The 20,928-nt window shown below is 46.7% G+C and overlaps 1 protein-coding gene across 1 annotated transcript in view; it reads left to right on the forward strand.

Annotated features, from left to right (window-relative positions):
* LOC144532401 (E3 ubiquitin-protein ligase pellino homolog 1-like) overlaps positions 1 to 10,800 on the forward strand; it is a 44,931-nt gene extending 34,131 nt beyond the window's left edge. The window contains exons 5-7 of the mRNA XM_078273124.1: positions 3,483 to 3,680; positions 4,908 to 5,096; positions 9,555 to 10,800. Coding sequence (XP_078129250.1) covers positions 3,483 to 3,680; positions 4,908 to 5,096; positions 9,555 to 10,133 — 966 coding nt within the window. The 3' untranslated portion in view covers positions 10,134 to 10,800. The remainder of the gene's footprint in view (positions 1 to 3,482; positions 3,681 to 4,907; positions 5,097 to 9,554) is intronic.
* The last annotated feature ends 10,128 nt before the right edge of the window (positions 10,801 to 20,928 follow it).

Consider the following 20,928-nt stretch of genomic DNA (forward strand, 5'->3'; position numbering starts at 1 on the left):
GTAGACGCTCAGTCTACGTGCTAGTTCTGGGTTTATCACCAGGTTCACTCAGGTGTGTCGGCCAGAACACAATGCCAAATATTCCAGAGGATGAAATGAAGAGCTGAGCGATAGTTCTTATTATGTTTATTCCTTTCTCTTTCTTGTGTGAGTGAGTGTGAGGGTGAGTGTGGTTTCTCTAAAGAGAGAAACAAAATACAAATGAATAAATCAAACATGTATAGGCTACTCATTCCTCCTTAAACAGTAATATACATTACCAAACGTAATATAAACAATAGTCAGAATATGGCTATATGTCATTTCAACTCAAATAATTCAAGCAGAGAAAAAGGATTCAAACACTTATTAATTGGGATTCTCAGACATTTTCTCCCATCCGTTAAGTTACCGCTAACGTAGACAGCACTTCCTGTCATCTATGATACGCTTTAAAGCCTCCAAATAACTAAACGGCTGGGTGCTTTTATTGTGAAAACGCCGGACCGGATGCTATGTTCCGTTCGAACTAGCAAAGCCGCGCAAGAGAAGCCTCGATAGCGGTACAGAAAACAATATTTAACGCCACTTACTTCTTATTTTACTCAACCACAACGTACTTAACAATCCTAACTACAAGTAGTTAAAGTATAAACATGAGTGACAACTGTATTCACTTGTTTTCTGTTAACGATGTGGCGGCGGGGTAACGTTAAGGCGGAGTTAGCAAGCTAACGTTAGCGAGCTAACGTTAGCCAACTAACAACCGGCTGGCTTGCTGGTTCCGCTGTGCTTTCATGCTGCATCGCTTACAGAGAATGAGCTGAACAGCGGGCTGGGACTAACGTTAGCGGTCCGCTGACCTGCTGCCGCTGGGTCTAACGTTAGTTAATGTATTCGTTTCAAATCGGTAAAATAAAATCGGTAACATAGATGTCATGAGTGGCACATAACGTGAAGTAACATGGTATTTTGTTTGAGTTTTAACTTGTCCAGTGGGGCAAATTAATTTGTCTTTCACTTCCCCTGCAAAAAAAAACACTTGTCCCGGACACAAAATTACGAATCCCACTATGGCCACGCCAAGACCCGCCCTACGAAGCAGCTCGATTGGTTGGGGTTGGGGTTAGGGTTAGGGGATTGGTCGGGGGATAGGACCTGTACATGTAAGCATGGACGCCTGGCCAATAGTAGTGTGTGAATGCTATTGAAGGGCGGGTCTTGGCGTGGCCATAGTGGAATTCGTAATATCACGTCCCGGACAAGCGGACAAGCCTTAATGTCGAGCCCTGGGTTTGTTTTCGACCACCGTATGTTGCTCAGTGCGGGAATTTCCTCAACCCATGAAAGACCGTTTAGGGCAAAAGGAAAACCCCAAAGGAAAATAAGAAACCACAAATTGAGGAAATGGAAACAGAAATGAGAATGAACACAGCTGCAAACAAATGTGATAACATTGCTGTGATAAAAATCCCAGAAAGTATCCAGTTTTTTAATAATCTAAAATAGTAGTTAGTATAGTTGTTATAACTTATTTGTTGAGGAAGGCAGCTGTATATGTTCAGCACGTTTCCACAACAAGGCAAGTCAACGGGCTTTACATAAAACATTAAAGAGCAATTAAAAACCATGTTTAAAGAATTGTAAAGCGAATATATTAGTAAAAATAATATATATATAAAAAAATAGGATGAGGCAGGTATGAAATACAAGAAGATAAGTTACAGTGCAGTTTAAGAAATGAACAATTACTTTAAAAGAAGGCACGATTAAAAAAAGAGAAGTCTTTCGCCATGATTTAACCCTTGTTGCCTTCCCGTCGACCATTACCTTGTTGTATTTTGTAATTGAAAACTTTTTTTTGGCGCTTTTATTTGATTTGGATGCTTTTATATAGGCCTTAGTGGTCCCCTAGTACTGTATCTGAAGTATCTTTATATAGGCCTTAGTGGTCCCCTAATACTGTATCTGAAGTCTCTTTATATAGGCCTTAGTGGTCCCCTAATACTGTATCTGAAGTCTCTTTTATATAGACCTTAGTGGTCCCCTAATACTGTATCTGAAGTCTCTTTTATATAGACCTTAGTGGTCCCCTAATACTGTATCTGAAGTCTCTTTTATATAGGCCTTAGTGGTCCCCTAGTACTGTATCTGAAGTCTCTTTTATATAGACCTTAGTGGTCCCCTAATACTGTATCTGAAGTCTCTTTATATAGACCTTAGTGGTCCCCTAATACTGTATCTGAAGTCTCTTTTATACAGACCTTAGTGGTCCCCTAATACTGTATCTGAAGTCTCTTTTATATAGACCTTAGTGGTCCCCTAATACTGTATCTGAAGTCTCTTTTATATAGACCTTAGTGGTCCCCTAATACTGTATCTGAAGTCTCTTTTATACAGACCTTAGTGGTCCCCTAATACTGTATCTGAAGTCTCTTTTATATAGACCTTAGTGGTCCCCCATTTTACCTGCAAAGCATGGTTTATCCAAGTTATTTTGGGGCAATTTAGTTGTAAGAAACCCATATTTCTGATATAAAAAAAAAACTTTGAAAGCAGCAACAGAGAGTTGCAGCACTCAAAGCACTCAGTTTGACTTTTCATTAGGGCTGTCAATCTAATTAATCACATACTCTGTGATTAATTAATCGAAATTAATCGCATACATAATTAACGGTGCCTGGACCGATACTTTTTAAGAAAGTAAAAAAAAACCGAAAAAACAAGAAAGGTACTAAACAACAGTCGGTGACATTAAACGGCTTGTTTATTGCTTTATTTAACCCTTGTGTTGACCTCGGGTCACATTGGCCCGTTTTAAATTTTTGTTTTATATCAGAAAATATGGGACGTAGAAATAAGCGCTGAAAATGTGTAGAAGAAAAATGTAAAAATTGAGAACGTTGGAAAAAGCAAAAACAAATCGTGAAAAAAAGCGTAAAAAATGTCAGAAAAAATGTTTTTTTCAAGGTTGACGGGAAGGCGACACAAGGGTTAATAATAATGTATAACAATAACGTATTTCACTAGTGAATTGCTGTTGAACGACAAAAACAACCATCAGATGGGAAAAGGACATTTAACAATAACTTTGAATGCACCACGAGGCTGTAGTTTACCAGTTTCATTGAACGCACCGTTTGTGTTGTTTTTGAAAAAACCTGGAAAGGTTTTGGAAACATAAAAAGACCCAGAAAGTTATGGAAAAGTCATGGATTTTTTTTTTAACACAGCATAATAACATGTGATTAATAAATGTATTTCACGTCGTCTTAACCTCACCGTTCTATTCGGGGCGTGATATTACGACTCCCACTATGAACAACATACATTGTCATTCATTTGATTGTTAAACCTCTAAGGGGTTAACTCACAGATTTGTATTCTTATTGTATAACGTCGACTGACATTTTCAGGAATACATAGTCATGGGAATTTGCCAAAAAGTCATGAAAAGTATTGGTTAAAATGTGTATGAACCTGCTGTTTGGTCTCTGTTCCAGATTGGTCGTTCCACGGAGACTCCCATTGACTTTGTGGTGACGGACACGCTGCCCGGTGGTCAGAACCAAGCTGACGGCCAGACGGTTCAGAGCACCATCTCCCGCTTCGCCTGCCGCATCATCTGCCAAAGGAATCCTCCTTTCTCTGCACGCATCTACGCTGCTGGCTTCGACTCCTCCAAGAACATCTTCCTTGGGGTAGGCCGATAGTTAACTGCTGCCGTAAAGTCCAGTTCAGACCAAAGATTCGCGATGAGACAAAACGGTCGGGTGTTGGTAAACACAATGACCGGTCACTGCTGTCAACGTTTTTTGTGCCTCTGATTCATGTCTTCATATCACTCCGCAAGTGGTCCATTAATTTGTCACGATGTAACTTCATTCAGAGCAGAGCTCCACAAAGAGCAATCGTTGCGGAAGGTTATTTGAATAAGAATTTCGGACGTGTGGGGGCGAACTATCTTCTTAGCTGAAGCCGACAACGGGACAATATTTGTATTTTATGTTGGCAGTGCAAGCTGAAGCGACGTAGCAGATGACGTTGAGGAGTGGCAGTGAGGAATATTTTAGGAGCACCATTTTGGGCAGTGCAGAGAGGTAGTGGCCCACACTAACTTAGTGTTGAGCTGGGAAACTTGGCTAAAAGAGCTCTACAGCGAACAGATGTGCTGGGCGAGCCGTCAGTCGGTTGAAGCTAACAGAAGCTAGCTGGCGTAAGCTGACAGCTGACCAACGCTACCAAGTGATCGACGGAGACGGGGAGTACATGTATTTGAAAGAGTCCGGCAGTTGTGGCAGACGAAGGTCCAGTCGGGAGTTTGGATGGAGAGTCCACTGAAGTCCACTGTGGTCTGAAGGGCTAATCCTCGCTAGATCACTAGCTAGCGGTAACAGTTAGTCGGGAGGTTGACAGCTAACGTTAGCCAGCTGAAGCTAACAGTCGATCGATGGTGAGTATCGTACGTTACACAGGCTGGCAGCAGCACAGAGTCCAGAGTTGATAAGTGGAGGGGGGGTAGAAAAGTGCTGAGAATGACTTGGTCGGAACTCCGACTGCTCTCTGTCCGCGCGGCCGTCTGACGGCGCTGTGGAGGAAGGTCGGGCAATGCAAGACTACTAGAAAATACAACTGCAACTGTAACAAGCATCTCACTATCACTAACGTTATCCACATTCATATTTAGATGCAACAAATGATATATCCAGCTACAAAAAAAAGTCGGAAATTAGAACAGAAGTACAAAGAGTCGTTGCTATGAAGATGATACAGAGTGACGCTGCAGACCGGCACGTCAAGCATGTGTGTGTTCAAGTCGTCTCGTCGTAAATCTTTGGCCTGAACTGTGCGAGACGAACGGCGATACTGTGTTTCATAACTTGTGTTCGGTGTAATAAGAGGTGATTTTTGTTTTAACCTTTCCTCAGGAGAAGGCGGCCAAGTGGAGGATGCAGGACGGTCAGATGGACGGGCTGACCACCAACGGCGTTCTGGTGATGCACCCGCGCCACGGCTTCAGCCAGGGCTCCAAACCTGGCATGTGGAGGGAAATGTCCGTCTGCGGAAACGTCTTCACGCTGCGGGAAACCAGATCATCTCAGCAGAGAGGCAAGACGGTGGGTGACTCCTTACATGAACATAATCCACTGCACTCCAGTGATGATATCCAAATTGGAAACTCATGCTGCGTTCCAGGCAGCCCGTAACTCCTGTTTTCACGACCTTCTACCCGTGAAAGCGTCCTGGAACGGTGGTCAAACCTGTAACTTACTCCCCGTGAACTGGTACCAGATCGTTGTACTCCCAGTTACAGTTTTTGACGTCTCACACACATAAACAACAATGGCGCCCCCTGTTGATGCTGTACAGACGCCGGTGATTAACGGAGAGAAATAGAAATAAATAGACATGAATAGGCAACGTAAAGTAATTCCGCACATTGTAATCAAAACAGTACACATACGACTGTGTACTACTACAGGTTATGTTTATTAAATGAAGCCCAAAATATGTCGCCGACAAGAAATCGCTAGTATCAGCTAGCGCTAGCTAACGTCAGCGTTAGGTAGCCGCTAGCCAACGTTAACGTTAGGTAGCCTAACCTGAACCCTGCCAACGGCACAATGTTTAGCTAGCCAGCTCGTCACTTTGCCTGGAACGCAACCATGTTGTGAGTCGTAACTTAGGGGCTAAAAATTGTGTCAGGAACGCAGCAAACGGACGTTTTCATAGTTTTTTTTTTTATATCAGAAATATGGGTTTCTTTTGACCAAATTGCCCCCAAAGTAAGATAAGATAAAATTAAACTATTTTACTATATATAAAATGTTCTTGCATCGTCTGCTCCAACAGATAATATTAAAAAAAACATCTTCCCATGTGTGAACACATTCCTGTGTGTAGCTTCTCTCTGGTTAGTCGCCCTGAAGAAGGCCTGTGTGCCGCAACCTGTTGGTGCGTGTTTTACTTTTTGCGATGCATCAGCCGCATCAAATAGAAGCCTTTTTAATATTTTCTTCAACAAGAGTGCCTTGGTCTTCATGCTGTTCTGTCCCCGTTGGATATCACCTGATCCAAAGAGCACCTTGTTCAACTTAAGTCAACTACCACTTTTTTCCACATAAAAAAAACATCTGTTTGGTCACGCAACCAACACATCTTTCCATCTCTCTCGCTCTCTCACTCACACACACACACACACACACACACACACACACGGGCACACACAGGCGCAAACACACGGGCACACACACAGGCAGACACACACACACACACACAGACACACCCACACACACACACACACACACACACACACACACGCACACACACAGGCAAACACACAGACACACCCACACACACACACACACACACACACACACACACACACAGACACACACACACACACACACACACAGACACACACACACACACACACACACACACACACACAGGAAAGCACACAGGCAGACACACAAACACACACACAGGCAGACACACCGAGGAACACACACAGACACACACAGGAAAACACATGGGTGCACACACACACACACACACACACACACACACACACACACACACACACACACACTGCTTTAGTTCTAAGCTACGAAGGTACTCTTTCCACGGAGTCAATTTCCTCTACAACGCTCCATCGTTTGTTTTTTATTGTAAACAAATGAGTCTTTGTTTAAAGTTGTCCTGTGGAAGTTATGTGTCAGTGTTACCATCGTTGAGATCTAACAAACATACTTATAACCCTGTTTTAACGATCTGAGGTCACAGCGTGACGCACCTGGCGCAGGTGTGTTTAGGGCGTGTACGAATCCACTTTTGCTAGTTTGACGACGGAAAAAAGGGTCCGTGCGCCGGGTGGATGGTTCTAAAGGGTTGTACTTAGTGTCTTCATTAATCAGAGGTGAGTTTTGGGCATAACATGCAATCAACCAATCAGAGATCATCTCCCATTCCCTTTAAAAGCCAGGCGCGTTTGGACCTTGGAGCATTGCTGTTATGATGGAGGATTTGCACCGTAATATTTGTATTTGTAATCTTCTGCATGTGTGTGTGCTGCTGTGCGTCCCTGTGTGTGTAACAAGCATAGTGTGCACGTGCTGTGCACGAGCCTAGGAGCATTTTACTAATGCTCTGTTAAAATAACAATGAAATGCTGCGTTATTGACTTTACACCAGGTTTTTGTTGGTCAATGGTGCCATCACTTCCCACTGCCTCAAGATAGCAATACGCCCAGAATGCACCTGAACACACCTCCCTGTAAGACCAGCACGCCCAGAATGTACCTGAACACACCTCCCTGTAAGACCAGCACGCCCAGAATGTACCTGAACACACCTCCCTGTAAGACCAGCACGCCCAGGATGCACCTGAACACACCTCCCTGTAAGACCAGCACGCCCAGAATGCACCTGAACACACCTCCCTGTAAGACCAGCACGCCCAGAATGCACCTGAACACACCTCCCTGTAAGACCAGCACGCCCAGAATGCACCTGAACACACCTCCCTGTAAGACCAGCACGCCCAGAATGCACCTGAACACACCTCCCTGTAAGACCAGCGCGCCCAGAATGCACCTGAACACACCTCCCTGTAAGACCAGCACGCCCAGGATGCACCTGAACACACCTCCCTGTAAGACCAGCACGCCCATAATGCACTTGAACACACCTCCCTGTAAGACCATGGACGCAGGTGCATTTGCTATTTAAACGACGTGGGCGCTGGACGGGAAACTGACAACTGCGTCGGTCTTAAACTAGCAAAGACACTTGGGTCGGGCTTTGCGCTGGGCCGGGTGCAAGACAGGACCCCAGATGTTTGATGTTCACATTCATGTCTTCTTCCTTGCCTTTGTTGGTGCATTGCTTCGTTTCTTTGCACGTCACTGCCACCAACTGTCGATCAACAGAACAGCAGAAAACCTGAGGCAGGAATATTCATGCAATATTTCATTCTCTGATTTTTATTTGAGAATGAGTGAGATTCAGAATAACGTAAAAGTACAAACAGATTCAAAACAAAAATGGACATACAGGACATAATGAGTAATTATCTGCAGGTCTTTTCTCCTCTTTCACCTCTCCTCTCAGCACTGTCCTGATTACAATACAGCGTCACCACAATTGTGCAATTTCGCAAAATGCAACATATGTGACGGAGATCCACCAAGTGCAACCGGTCCGAGTTTTCTCGAGATTACGTGCAGTATCACGGACATAATCATTCAACATTTTGAATTAAACATATACACCTACACTTACATCTACCTGAGTGTAGAGGCCATAGATATAAAACAGTCTATATCTATGGTAGGGGCCCTACACTTACATCTAACCTGAAATCTGATATTGTACATACATACAGTAGCTTACAGCCTTAACACTATCCTTGTTTATAGTTTTGGTATTGTGTGTTTGGACGCACCTTCATTGATGTTCTGTATTTTTTGCACTTTCTCTCAGGAAAATTAACCTTTTATCTTATCGTGGCCGGGTTGGCTCAGCGGGTAGAGCGGGCGCACATATACTGAGAGGCTTATGCCTCAACGCAGAGGTCTAGGGTTCGAGTCCGACCTGTGACGATTTCCTGCATGTCTCCCCCCCCCCTCACCTAGCTGTCCTATCCAGTAAAGGCGCATGTATATGAAACAATCCCAATCAGGAGGAGGCCCTCCACCGGGTTACCCACGAATGCTTCAAATAATAATAATACGATGTCTGTAATGTTTGTTTCAGTATTTGGATAATCAACCCCAGGAACATGTTTCACGTTTTTTAGAAAAGTTACAGAATCTAATTAGTCTCTCGTATAACGACGAATTGAACCTGGATGCAGTGTGTGAACAGTGTTTACTGTCCTATACTATATCTACTGTACTACACTATATCTACTGTCCTATATCTATTGTCCTATATCTACTGTACTACACTATATCTACTGTACTACACTATATCTACTGTACTACACTATATCTACTGTACTACACTATATCTACTGTCCTATACTATATCTACTGTCCTATACTATATCTACTGTACTACACTATATCTACTGTCCTATACTATACTATATCTACTGTACTATATCTACTGTCCTATACTACACTATATCTACTGTCCTATACTATATCTACTGTACTACACTATATCTACTGTACTATACTATATCTACTGTACTACACTATATCTACTGTCCTATATCTACTGTCCTATACTATATCTACTGTCCTATATCTACTGTACTACACTATATCTACTGTCCTATATCTACTGTCCTATACTATATCTACTGTCCTATATCTACTGTCCTATACTATATCTACTGTCCTATATCTACTGTACTACACTATATCTACTGTACTACACTATATCTACTGTACTACACTATATCTACTGTACTACATCCACTGTCCTATATCTACTGTCCTATACTATATCTACTGTACTATACTATATCTACTGTACTACACTATATCTACTGTCCTATACTATATCTACTGTACTACACTATATCTACTGTCCTATACTATATCTTCTGCTTGTGTCTTCTTCAGGTGGACTCTGAGTGTAACGAGCTGGTGGACGGGTCTCTCATCGACCTGTGCGGCGCCACCCTTCTGTGGCGCACAGCGGACGGCCTGGCGCACACGCCCACCGTCAAACACCTGGAGGCCCTGCGGCAGGAGCTGAACGCCGGGCGGCCGCAGTGCCCCGTGGGCCTCAACACGCTGGCCTTCCCCAGCCTTCGCCGCAAAGACGTCCCGGACGAGAAGCAGCCCTGGGCCTACCTGCGCTGCGGCCACGTGCACGGCTACCACGGCTGGGGGGGCCGCCGCGACCCCGCAGTGGAGGCGGAGCAACAGGAGAGGGAGTGCCCCATGTGCAGGACGCGGGGCCCGTACAAGCCGCTGTGGCTGGGCTGCGAGGCGGGCTTCTACGTGGACGCGGACCCGCCGACCCACGCTTTTGTCCCCTGCGGCCACGTCTGCTCGGGGATGACGACCGCCTACTGGAGTCAGATCCCGCTGCCGCACGGCACGCACGCCTTCCACGCCGCGTGCCCGTTCTGCATCCAGCCGCTGGGCGGAGAGTCCGGGTGCATCAGACTCATCTTCCAAAGCCCGCTGGACTAGAAATACTCCTTCTCTCAAGCCGTAACCAAGGGCGTAGCTTTGGTTTTCAACATCGGGGGGGTGGGCACAGAAAAGGTGAAGAAATAAAGTACATGAAATACATCCGTAAAATAACCGAAAAAGTTCTGGCAGCTCAAATAGCCGGCCTTTTCCCCGTAATTAAACAAATGGAAATGATATGTGTACCTACAGTTAAAATACAGAAACATTTTCTGATAGGTCTATTATATAAAACGATCTCTCACAAAGCTGCTCAGTTAGTAAACTTCTGAAAATGTTCAAGAAAGTTCAAAAATGTTGGGGGGAAAAAGCGACAAACACATGAGAAGAGTTCGGAGACCCCCTGGGGTCAGCTGAGAAAACATCAACTCAGGGCGTTTTCACACCTGTAGTTGGTTTGCTTTGGTCTGAATCAGTTGGTGAGTTTGTAAACTCGGTTGGTTTGGTTTGGTTTCACACCTGGAAAAATCCAAGCGTACCAAAATGCGCCATTACAACTCACGCAAGAACATCCAGCCCTCCTATTGGTCGGATGTGTCTGGGGGGGCGGGAGCAAGAAAGTAAACGCAGGAAGAAGGTCCCGTGTTCTGGTCTAGTGGTCAAAACCAGCTCATTTCATTAAAATGATCAGACATTGTTTGGCGAGAGCGTGACTACGTCTGCTCTGGTCACGAGACTTCGCTCTGCTCGGCGTCTGTCTCCAACTTTAGCGGCAGCTGGTTTGACCACGGAGATACGAGTGACGGACGGCGAGCTTGACCGCAGTCTGTTTCTGTGAGAGAAACGCTGCAAGCTGCTACAGTTTGCTGCTCTGCTGCATCGCAGACTGCTGAACACACCTGACTACAGGAGACACCAGCTCAGACTGCTGAACACACCTGACTACAGGAGACATCAGCTCAGACTGCTGAACACACCTGACTACAGGAGACATCAGCTCAGACTGCTGAACACACCTGACTACAGGAGACATCAGCTCAGACTGCTGAACACACCTGACTACAGGAGACATCAGCTCAGACTACTGGACACACCTGACTACAGGAGACATCAGCTCAGACTGCTGAACACACCTGACTACAGGAGACACCAGCTCAGACTGCTGAACACACCTGACTACAGGAGACACCAGCTCAGACTGCTGAACACACCTGACTACAGGAGACATCAGCTCAGACTGCTGAACACACCTGACTACAGGAGACATCAGCTCAGACTGCTGAACACACCTGACTACAGGAGACATCAGCTCAGACTGCTGGACACACCTGACTACAGGAGACATCAGCTCAGACTGCTGAACACACCTGACTACAGGAGACATCAGCTCAGACTGCTGGACACACCTGACTACAGGAGACATCAGCTCAGACTGCTGAACACACCTGACTACAGGAGACATCAGCTCAGACTGCTGAACACACCTGACTACAGGAGACATCAGCTCAGACTGCTGAACACACCTGACTACAGGAGACATCAGCTCAGACTGCTGAACACACCTGACTACAGGAGACATCAGCTCAGACTGGAGGAGTACGTATAGTTGGTGCGGTTCGAGGTCTGATCACGTTCTCACCACAAACGAACCGCTCCAGAGTTGGATTGAATGCGTACTGAGACCTCGTCTTCAAGCAGGTCTCGGGACGCTTGTTTGGTCCGCTTTTGGTGAGCACCTGAGTGTGATTGTCCTGACGAACAGCACCAGCGGGGCAAACAAACTCTAGTGCGATTCAGCCGAACTGAAGGCCGTCGGTGTGAAAACGCCCTAAACCGTGCGCACAGAATAAAAACGGTTTAGTTGAAGTTTTCTCAGCTGACCCCAGGGGGGCTCCGTAGAAAAGGGACAAAGAATTTCGGAAGAAAGTGACAACGTGGACTTAATCTCCCAAAACCAATCATATAATTTGAGGAGAGAAATCTACCTCTTCTAAATATTGGGGGGAACATATCCCCCGCATCCCCCCACCCCGAAATCTACGCCTACGGCCTTAACTAACAGTTGTTTTTTCTCATAACTTAATTTAACTTAATTTAGACCAATATATATAAAACAATAATGTATTGCGTTGATTCCTGCCCTTCTTTTCTTCACATATTATATGATTCAGGTGTTAAAGTGGTGGAAGTTCTTCCCTTGACAAAACTGTGACGATGTTAGATTTGCCTTAAACTTTTAATTTTTTTTATTTATTCCTTTATCTCTTCAGTGAAATGTTTTGTAAATTAATGCAGAATGTAACAGCTGATTACTGCCTTAATAAGAGCCATTAACACTAACAGTGCGTTCCATTTACAAGTCACATTTTTCATTGTGGGGGTCAGCTCTAGCCACGTTAGCCATTGTTAGCAATACCAGTTTATAACAACGCATTAAGGCGCTGACAGTCATCGGCGGTCAGCTCTAGCCACGTTAGCCATGTTAGCAATACCAGTTTATAACAACGCATTAAGGCGCTGACAGTCATCGGCGGTCAGCTCTAGCCACGTTAGCCATGTTAGCAATACCAGTTTATAACAACGCATTAAGGCGCTGACAGTCATCGGCGGTCAGCTCTAGCCACGTTAGCCATTGTTAGCAATACCAGTTTATAACAACGCATTAAGGCGCTGACAGTCATCGGCGGTCAGCTCTAGCCACGTTAGCCATTGTTAGCAATACCAGTTTATAACAACGCATTAAGGCGCTGACAGTCATTGGCGGTCAGCTCTAGCCACGTTAGCCATTGTTAGCAATACCAGTTTATAACAACGCGATTTAGGCGCTGACAGTCATCATGTCAGCTCTAGCCACGTTAGCCATTGTTAGCAATACCAGTTTATAACAACGCATTAAGACGCTGACAGTCATCGGCGGTAAGCTCTAGCCACGTTAGCCATGTTAGCAATACCAGTTTATAACAACGCATTAAGGCGCTGACAGTCATCGGCGGTCAGCTCTAGCCACGTTAGCCATGTTAGCAATACCAGTTTATAACAACGCATTAAGACGCTGACAGTCATCGGCGGTCAGCTCTAGCCACGTTAGCCATGTTAGCAATACCAGTTTATAACAACGCATTAAGACGCTGACAGTCATCGGCGGTAAGCTCTAGCCACGTTAGCCATGTTAGCAATACCAGTTTATAACAACGCATTAAGGCGCTGACAGTCATCGGCCAGCGGGCAGTCGGACTCAATGACCAGTCTGATTGGTGGAGTGCTAGCCCTCGACTAGCCAATCAGTGCACGAGAAAACCGGAGAGCCTGAGAGCTGCCAACGCCAGTATCTTCTCATTACTAACCATCGTATTTTCTTACGTTCAGCGAGTAATGACAACAACGATCCTTCTTGGCTCGCCACTCTCTGATGAAAACAATGACTGACGACAGCGTGCTCTATGTTTACGAGGTCCCTCATTTCCAGTTTTCATTTTTTTTGGCTAGACAATACAGATTAGCGCCGCCTGCTGTTATGGAGACGTACTACATCTCTCGCACGCGCAGAACGTACCCTCAAGTCGGCGTCTCGTCCATGTGTTCTGAGGCACTTTTCTGAGAGACGGGAGCCGACTGATCAGTCCGACTGCCTTTCGGGTTGGTGTGTCGGAGCCTTTACGCTCAGTGGTGTAGTCTACGTGATACGCAGGTATACGGAGTATACCCACTAGGAATGGTCGAGGATTTCAGTTTACCCACTCTTACAAAAACGCAAGGATACCGTTACGTAACCATGATTGTTTTGTGAGGGAACTTTCACACTTCACGTTCATAGATTCACCGTCTGTGTTGCGAGAACTTACGAATAACAGCACAGTTGCTTGGCAGTCATTCTCTGCGCTGCTGATGACGCTGCAGCAGACGTTAACGTTACAGAAAATGAGCCAGATGAGGCTGTCGCTTTACGCGTTAACGTTAAAAAAACCCTATGGGGTCGTCGCTCTGGGACAGGCGAGTCTAATGCTGGGAGGGAAAAAATGACAGTATCCTCACTACAAAAAACTAGACTACACCACTGGTTACGCTGTTTGTAACAACATGTCCACACATAGAAGTTGGACAGCACTGTGTGTACGATTGATTTAGTGAGACACAAATAAGACAGAAGTGCTAATAAACTGTACGTTACTGTTGATGCCCGGAGCAGCAATGTTGGATTTTCAGCTCGGGATACTGCGAGATTGTCTGAGTTCCCAACTCCAAAAATCCGAGGTTACGGAGGCGTGTTTCTGAATTTGACCTCGGAAAATCTGACTTACGAGAACAAATGGAACGCACTATAAGGCTTATGTTCACGCCTGGCATTAACAGGCGCCTCGGGTGATCCAATCACAAGTGGACAGCTAGAGTACGCCAGTTCATACCTGGCAGCAGAATGTGTCTTGAGTAGGGTTGGGTATCGTTAGGGTTTTTTTCCCGATACCGGTGCTAAAACGATACTTTTAAAACGGGGCCGGTGCCTGAACGGATACTTAAAAAAATAGGGTAATAGGGTATTTTACAATAACTTTGAATGCACCACGAGGCTTACTACTTTCAAGTGAACACACCGCTGTTTGAATCCTCTACATTGAAATACAGACACCCTTTACACTGTTTAACTGTCAGCATTTTAACCGTGTGTAATCAGCTTTTAGCTAACGGTAGGCTAACGTTACCTGCTGTCAAGTGAAGTGTTAACTAGCGTCACGTGCAGCGATGAACGTCTGTTTCAGAGCATCAGAGAGCGGAGCAGAAGGCATTTAATTGGCACCAAAATGAGGCACCGAAATCCGGGTTTTAGTTCTGTCCGGTAGATACCGGTCGTTTAGGTTTCGGTACCCAACCCTAGTCTTGAGTGACCACCGCTCTGTATGCAGATAAACATGTCCATCATTCCTGAAGACACTGACTCTGTTTACGTGCACATAGTATTCCGGTTTTTGCCCTTATTCCGAAAAAAGACAATATTCCGACTAATGCACAGAGCTGATTGTACGCCGTAAACAGGCAAGAAGCCGCAAACTGTTACAAACTGCAGTAAAAATGCTTGTGAATGCGCTGTATACATGTCCAAAGAATGCCTCTAAAACCTGAATAATACCAGAATATCACACATAGGTCTTAGTCAGAAAATGCTATATTTGGTAGAAGGCCTTATTCTGATTATCCAAACAGAATATGCTGTTTACAAAGCTTGAATCATATTCTGAACATTGTCCTATTCGGAGTAATAGTGGAATATTACTGTGCAATTTAAACATACTCAGTGGAGTCGAAGCGCTGCTGGGTCTTTGTGGTGATCACATACAGGTGCTCTGTGGATACTTCAGGTGTACTCTGCTTATTCTACTTCAGGTGTACTCTGCTTATTCTACTTCAGGTGTACTCTGCTTATTCTGCTCATCGCAGCGGGTAGAATCTGATCTCAAATGCAAGTCTCCTTCAAAAACAATCCAAGACACAATGTAGGGATGGTGACAAATGTATCACGCCAATGCAATATGCAAAAAAAATGACCAATGCATTGTGGCTGACATAGATCTTCTTCAGGGTTCAGGTCCATCATTCCTGTTTGCATTTACAAAAATAAATATTGTAATGAAAATCTGTGTGTCTGTGTCTAATATGAGGAGCAGAGAGTAACAACGGTGCTTTTCAGGTGTTGCACTAATCACGCTGCCCAAGTAGCAGAGCTTCGCCTTCTGAGAATATAGTTCCCAGTATGTATACGGTTAGAAGATGGCTGTGTGTCATGTGACCTTGTTATTGGACATAAAATGTAAACAGGAACATGTTGCCGTTATTTTGTCACTTATTGGGAGCAGTAGGCTAGATGGAGCCGGTTACCTCCAGGATCTGTGCTAAGCTAGGCTAGATGGAGCCAGTTACCTCCAGGATCTGGAGTGGTCTGTGTGTTGTAACTCTACAGAGTTACAACACACGCACGGAGATGAGAAGGGTATGTATGGACTTATCATATGCTGCGTTCCAGGCAGCCCGTAACTCCTGTTTTCACGACCTTCTACCCGTGAAAGCGTCCTGGAACGGTGGTCAAACCTGTAACTTACTCCCCGTGAACTGGTACCAGATCGTTGTTCTCCCAGTTACAGTTTCTGATGTCTCACACACATAAACAACAATGGCGCCCCCTGTTGATGCTGTACAGACGCCGCTGATTAACGGAGAGAAATAGAAATAAATAGACATGAATAGGCAACGTAAAGTAATTCCGCACATTGTAATCAAAACAATACACATACGATTGTGTACTACTACAGGTTATGTTTATTAAATGAAGCCCAAAATATGTCGCAGACTAGAAATCACTAGTATCAGCTAGCGCTAGCTAACGTCAACCTTAGGTAGCCGCTAGCTAACGTTAACGTTAGATAGCCTAACCTGAACACTGCCAACGGCACAATGTTTAGCACTAGAGGAACGCCTATTTTTAAAAAGTAATGTATTACCATAAACTGTATAAAATAATAAACATATTTAAAGCGTTTTGTGTAGTATATAGTTGCTATTTACAAACTTTTCGTTATTAGTAAAAGCTAGTTATTTTTTGTATTTGTTCATTTCTAAGCAAATAAACTGTTGTTTTAGTAATTGGCCCAATTACTAATCGTTTCTACATTAAAACTTTGACTTTATCTGCCCTTGTATGAAGATCAGCCTCTGACTAAACTGTGATTCCCCACTCAACTTTTATTACATCTAAAAAAACAAAGAAATTAAAAAATCTCCTAAATTAAGGTAAGAAGACTTCTAATGAGTCATAACCGAAAGAACGAGATCCAGGGTACAAGCGGCCAAAATGGCCGCTTGTACCCTGGACCCCTGGACCCAGCTACCCTGGACCTCAGGAGGGTAGCTGGGTTTCCTCAGGAGGGTAGCTGGCGTCTCCCTTAGAGATAGGGTGAGAAGCTCAGTTATCCGTGAGGAGCTCGGAGTAGAGCCGCTGCTCCTTCGCGTCGAGAGGAGCCAGTTGAGGTGGTTCGGGCATCTGGTAAGGATGCCCCCTGGGCGCCTCCCTAGGGAGGTGTTCCAGGCACGTCCAGCTGGGAGGAGGCCTCGGGGAAGACCCAGGACTAGGTGGAGGGACCTCCAGCTGGGAGGAGGCCTCGGGGAAGACCCAGGACTAGGTGGAGGGACGTCCAGCTGGGAGGAGGCCTCGGGGAAGACCCAGGACTAGGTGGAGGGACGTCCAGCTGGGAGGAGGCCTCGGGGAAGACCCAGGACTAGGTGGAGGGATTATATCTCCAACCTGGCTTGGGAACGCCTCGGGATCCCCCAGTCTGAGCTGGTTAATGTGGCTCGGGAAAGGGAAGTTTGGGGTCCCGTGCTGGAGCTGCTGCCCCCGCGACCCGACCCCGGATAAGCGGACGAAGATGGATGGATGGACTTCTAATGAATTTGTAGCTTAACAGGTGCTTTTTAGATTTAGATTTGTTTTGCAAGGTTGCAGCGCCCCCGTGTGTACACTGTCAGTAACAGCCAGACACAGCAGGTTGAGTACATAAACAGCGGAATAAAACACATTGTCAGCATTAAATCAATTAGTTTATTGAAGTGCAAAAACATTTTTCTACAGCAGAAAAAAAACATCTGTATGTGTACAAAAACAATAAAGCTGACGATAAAAAAAACACAATAATGCGTCAAATGGTTATCTTATTTTCATTTGTTTAAAAATGTTCAATTCAGCATTTGTATATCAGTGTTAAAGGACAATACCGGCGCAAAACCAACCTAGGGGTTAATAACAGATGTGGACCCACTCATCCCGTTCTCATTCTGAACTCGTAAAATAAGGACGTTTGGACAGCGGCTGTCGGCGTCTGATGCGACGAAAAAGGCGTCTTTCAGCGTGTTTGTGTAACGCACCGGGGAGAGCAGCAGTTAGAGAGGATTTAGAGAGGAGTATGTAAGGAGGTTTGTTGGGGGGGTGGATGGGACAAACAGGACTTTCACCAGGAGAGCGGGGTTCACGTCCCGCTTGTCACGCTTGCCATAGTCGCTTCTTCCTTTCCTCCCGCGTGTCACAGAACTGTACGCCGACCCACGACCCTTTCCTTAACATAACTGCGTCAAAAGGGACGTCAATAGTCCCAACCAAGCGCGTTTACTTATAGCGCTAAAGGGACGTCAATAGTCCCGACCAAGCACGTTTACTTATAGCGCTAAAGGGACGTCAATAGTCCCGACCAAGCACGTTTACTTATAGCGCTAAAGGGACGGCAATAGTCCCGACCAAGCGCGTTTACTTACAGCGCTAAAGGGACGGCAATAGTCCCGACCAAGCGCGTTTACTTATAGCGCTAAAGGGACGGCAATAGTCCCGACCAAGCGCGTTTACTTACAGCGCTAAAGGGACGGCAATAGTCCCGACCAAGCGCGTTTACTTATAGCGCTAAAGGGACGTCAATAGTCCCGACCAAGCACGTTTACTTATAGCGCTAAAGGAGACTTTCAGCGTCAGTAAGAACGACAAAGGCACCTGACCAAGCGTCCATATTTTACGAGATGAGTGTGAGAACGTGTGTACCCACTCTGTCGCTCTCTGGGACGTGTTTTCATGCTAATCGAATGTGTTTGTAGCTTGAAAGACGCTAGCACGGACCGCTGATTAGCTTACAACGCTAGTATTCGGGGCACAGGGAACGTAAAACCAAATCTCTATTTATACCACTAAAAAGGCTCCAAATATCACCAAACTTCAACGGTAGCATAATGAGGGTCCCTAAATGTTAACCGAAGCATTGAGAACATTGTAAGTGCACAGACAGAAAAGAAAGACAGTAGCTCCCAAGACGGCGGCCGCCTGTATACGAGAGCGCGACTGTCTTTATAATCTATCTATTCTATGCAAGAGGGTAAGCGAGCGGCCACAACGCGTAGCTCCTATGGCGCCATTTTGATGCTACCAAGCCATCACCTTCCGTTAGCATCCCGTTAGCATCCCATTGACTTCCATTCATTCTGACGTCACTTTGACAGAGAATACCTTTACATCTGAAGCGTTTAAAGACTCTATTTGTCCGTTGTTTATTTCTAAAGAAACACGACAACGTATAAAAGGCTCCATTACCTTGTAGCTCACGTTATGGCTCCGTAGCAGACGTTTTTATAACAATAGGCTAACGATTGGGTCATAACCACGAGACTTACATAGTTTTCTCCTCGCTCCTCGCTCCTCCCTCTGTGATCCCTCCTCGATGCTCGCTCCTTGCTCCTCGCTCCTTGCTCCTCGATGCTCGCTCCTCCCTCTGTGATCCCTCCTTGATGCTCACTCCTCGCTCCTCGATGCTCGCTCCTCGATGCTCGCTCCTCGATGCTCGCTCCCTCCACTCTATCGCTCCTCGCTCCTCGATGCTCGCTCCTCGCTCCTCGATGCTCGCTCCTCGCTCCTCACTCCTCGATGCTCGCTCCTCGATGCTCACTCCTCGCTCCTCGATGCTCGCTCCTCCCTCTATGATCCCTCCTCGATGCTCGCTCCTCGTTCCTCGATGCTCGCTTCTCCCTCTGTGATCCCTCCTCGATGCTCGATGCTCGCTCCTCGCTCCTCACTCCTCGATGCTCGCTCCTCGATGCTCGCTCCTCGACTCTCTGCTCCTCCCTCTGCAGTCCCTCCTCAGTGCTCGCTCCTGACTCCTCGATGCTCGTCCTCCTCTGATGCTCGCTCCTCGATGCTCGCTCGATCTCCCTCCTCGATAGCTCCTCCTCGCTCCCTCGCTCCTCGTGCTCGCTCACTCCCTCTGTGATCCCTCCTGGTGCTCCTCCTGCTCCTCGATGCTCGCTCCTCCCTCTATGATCCCTCCTCGACTCGCTCTCGCTCCTCGCTCCTCGCTCTCGCTCGCTCCCTCTGTGATCCCTCCTCGACTGCTCCTCGCTCCCCACTCCTCGATGCTCCTCCTCGCTGCTCGCTCCTCGATGCTCGCTCCTCCCTCTATGATCCCTCCTCGATGCTCGCTCTCGATGCTCGCTCCTCGCTCCTCGCTCCTCGATGCTCGCTCCTCGCTCTGTGCTCCTCGATGCTCGCTCCTCCTCTGTGATCCCTCCCCTCGATGCTCGCTCCTCGCTCCTCGATGCTCGCTCCTCGCTCCTCGCTCCTCGATGCTCGCTCCTCGCTCCTCGATGCTCGCTCCTCCCTCTGTGATCCCTCCTCGATGCTCACTCCTCGCTGCTCGCTCCTCGATGCTCGCTCCTCCCTCTGTGATCCCTCCTCGATGCTCACTCCTCGCTGCTCGCTCCTCGATGCTCGCTCCTCCCTCTGTGATCCCTCCTCGATGCTCGCTCCTCGCTCCTCGATGCTCGCTCCTCGCTCCTCGATGCTCGCTCCTCGCTCCTCGATGCTTGCTCCTCCCTCTGTGATCCCTCCTCGATGCTCACTCCTCGCTCCTCGATGCTCGCTCCTCACTCCTCGATGCTCGCTCCTCGCTCCTCACTCCTCGATGCTCGCTCCTCCCTCTGTGATCCCTCCTCGATGCTCGCTCCTCGATGCTCGCTCCTCGATGCTTGCTCCTCCCTCTGTGATCCCTCCTCGATGATCCTCCTCGCTCCTCGATGCTCGCTCCTCGTGCTCCCTCCTCGATGCTCGCTCCTCCTCTATGCTCCTCCTCGCTCCTCGATGCTCGCTCCTCCCTCTGTGATCCCTCCCTCGATGCTCGCTCTCGATGCTCGCTCCTCGATGCTCGCGTCCCTCCCTGCTATGATCCCTCCTCCTCGTGCTCGCTCCTTGCTCCTCGATGCTCGCTCCTCCCTCTGTGATCCCTCCTCGATGCTCGCTCCTCGCTCCTCGATGCTCGCTCCTCAGCTCCCTCGTGCTCGCTCC

This window comes from Sander vitreus, chromosome 2 (assembly GCF_031162955.1).
Source record: "Sander vitreus isolate 19-12246 chromosome 2, sanVit1, whole genome shotgun sequence".
Classification (NCBI taxonomy): domain Eukaryota; kingdom Metazoa; phylum Chordata; class Actinopteri; order Perciformes; family Percidae; genus Sander; species Sander vitreus.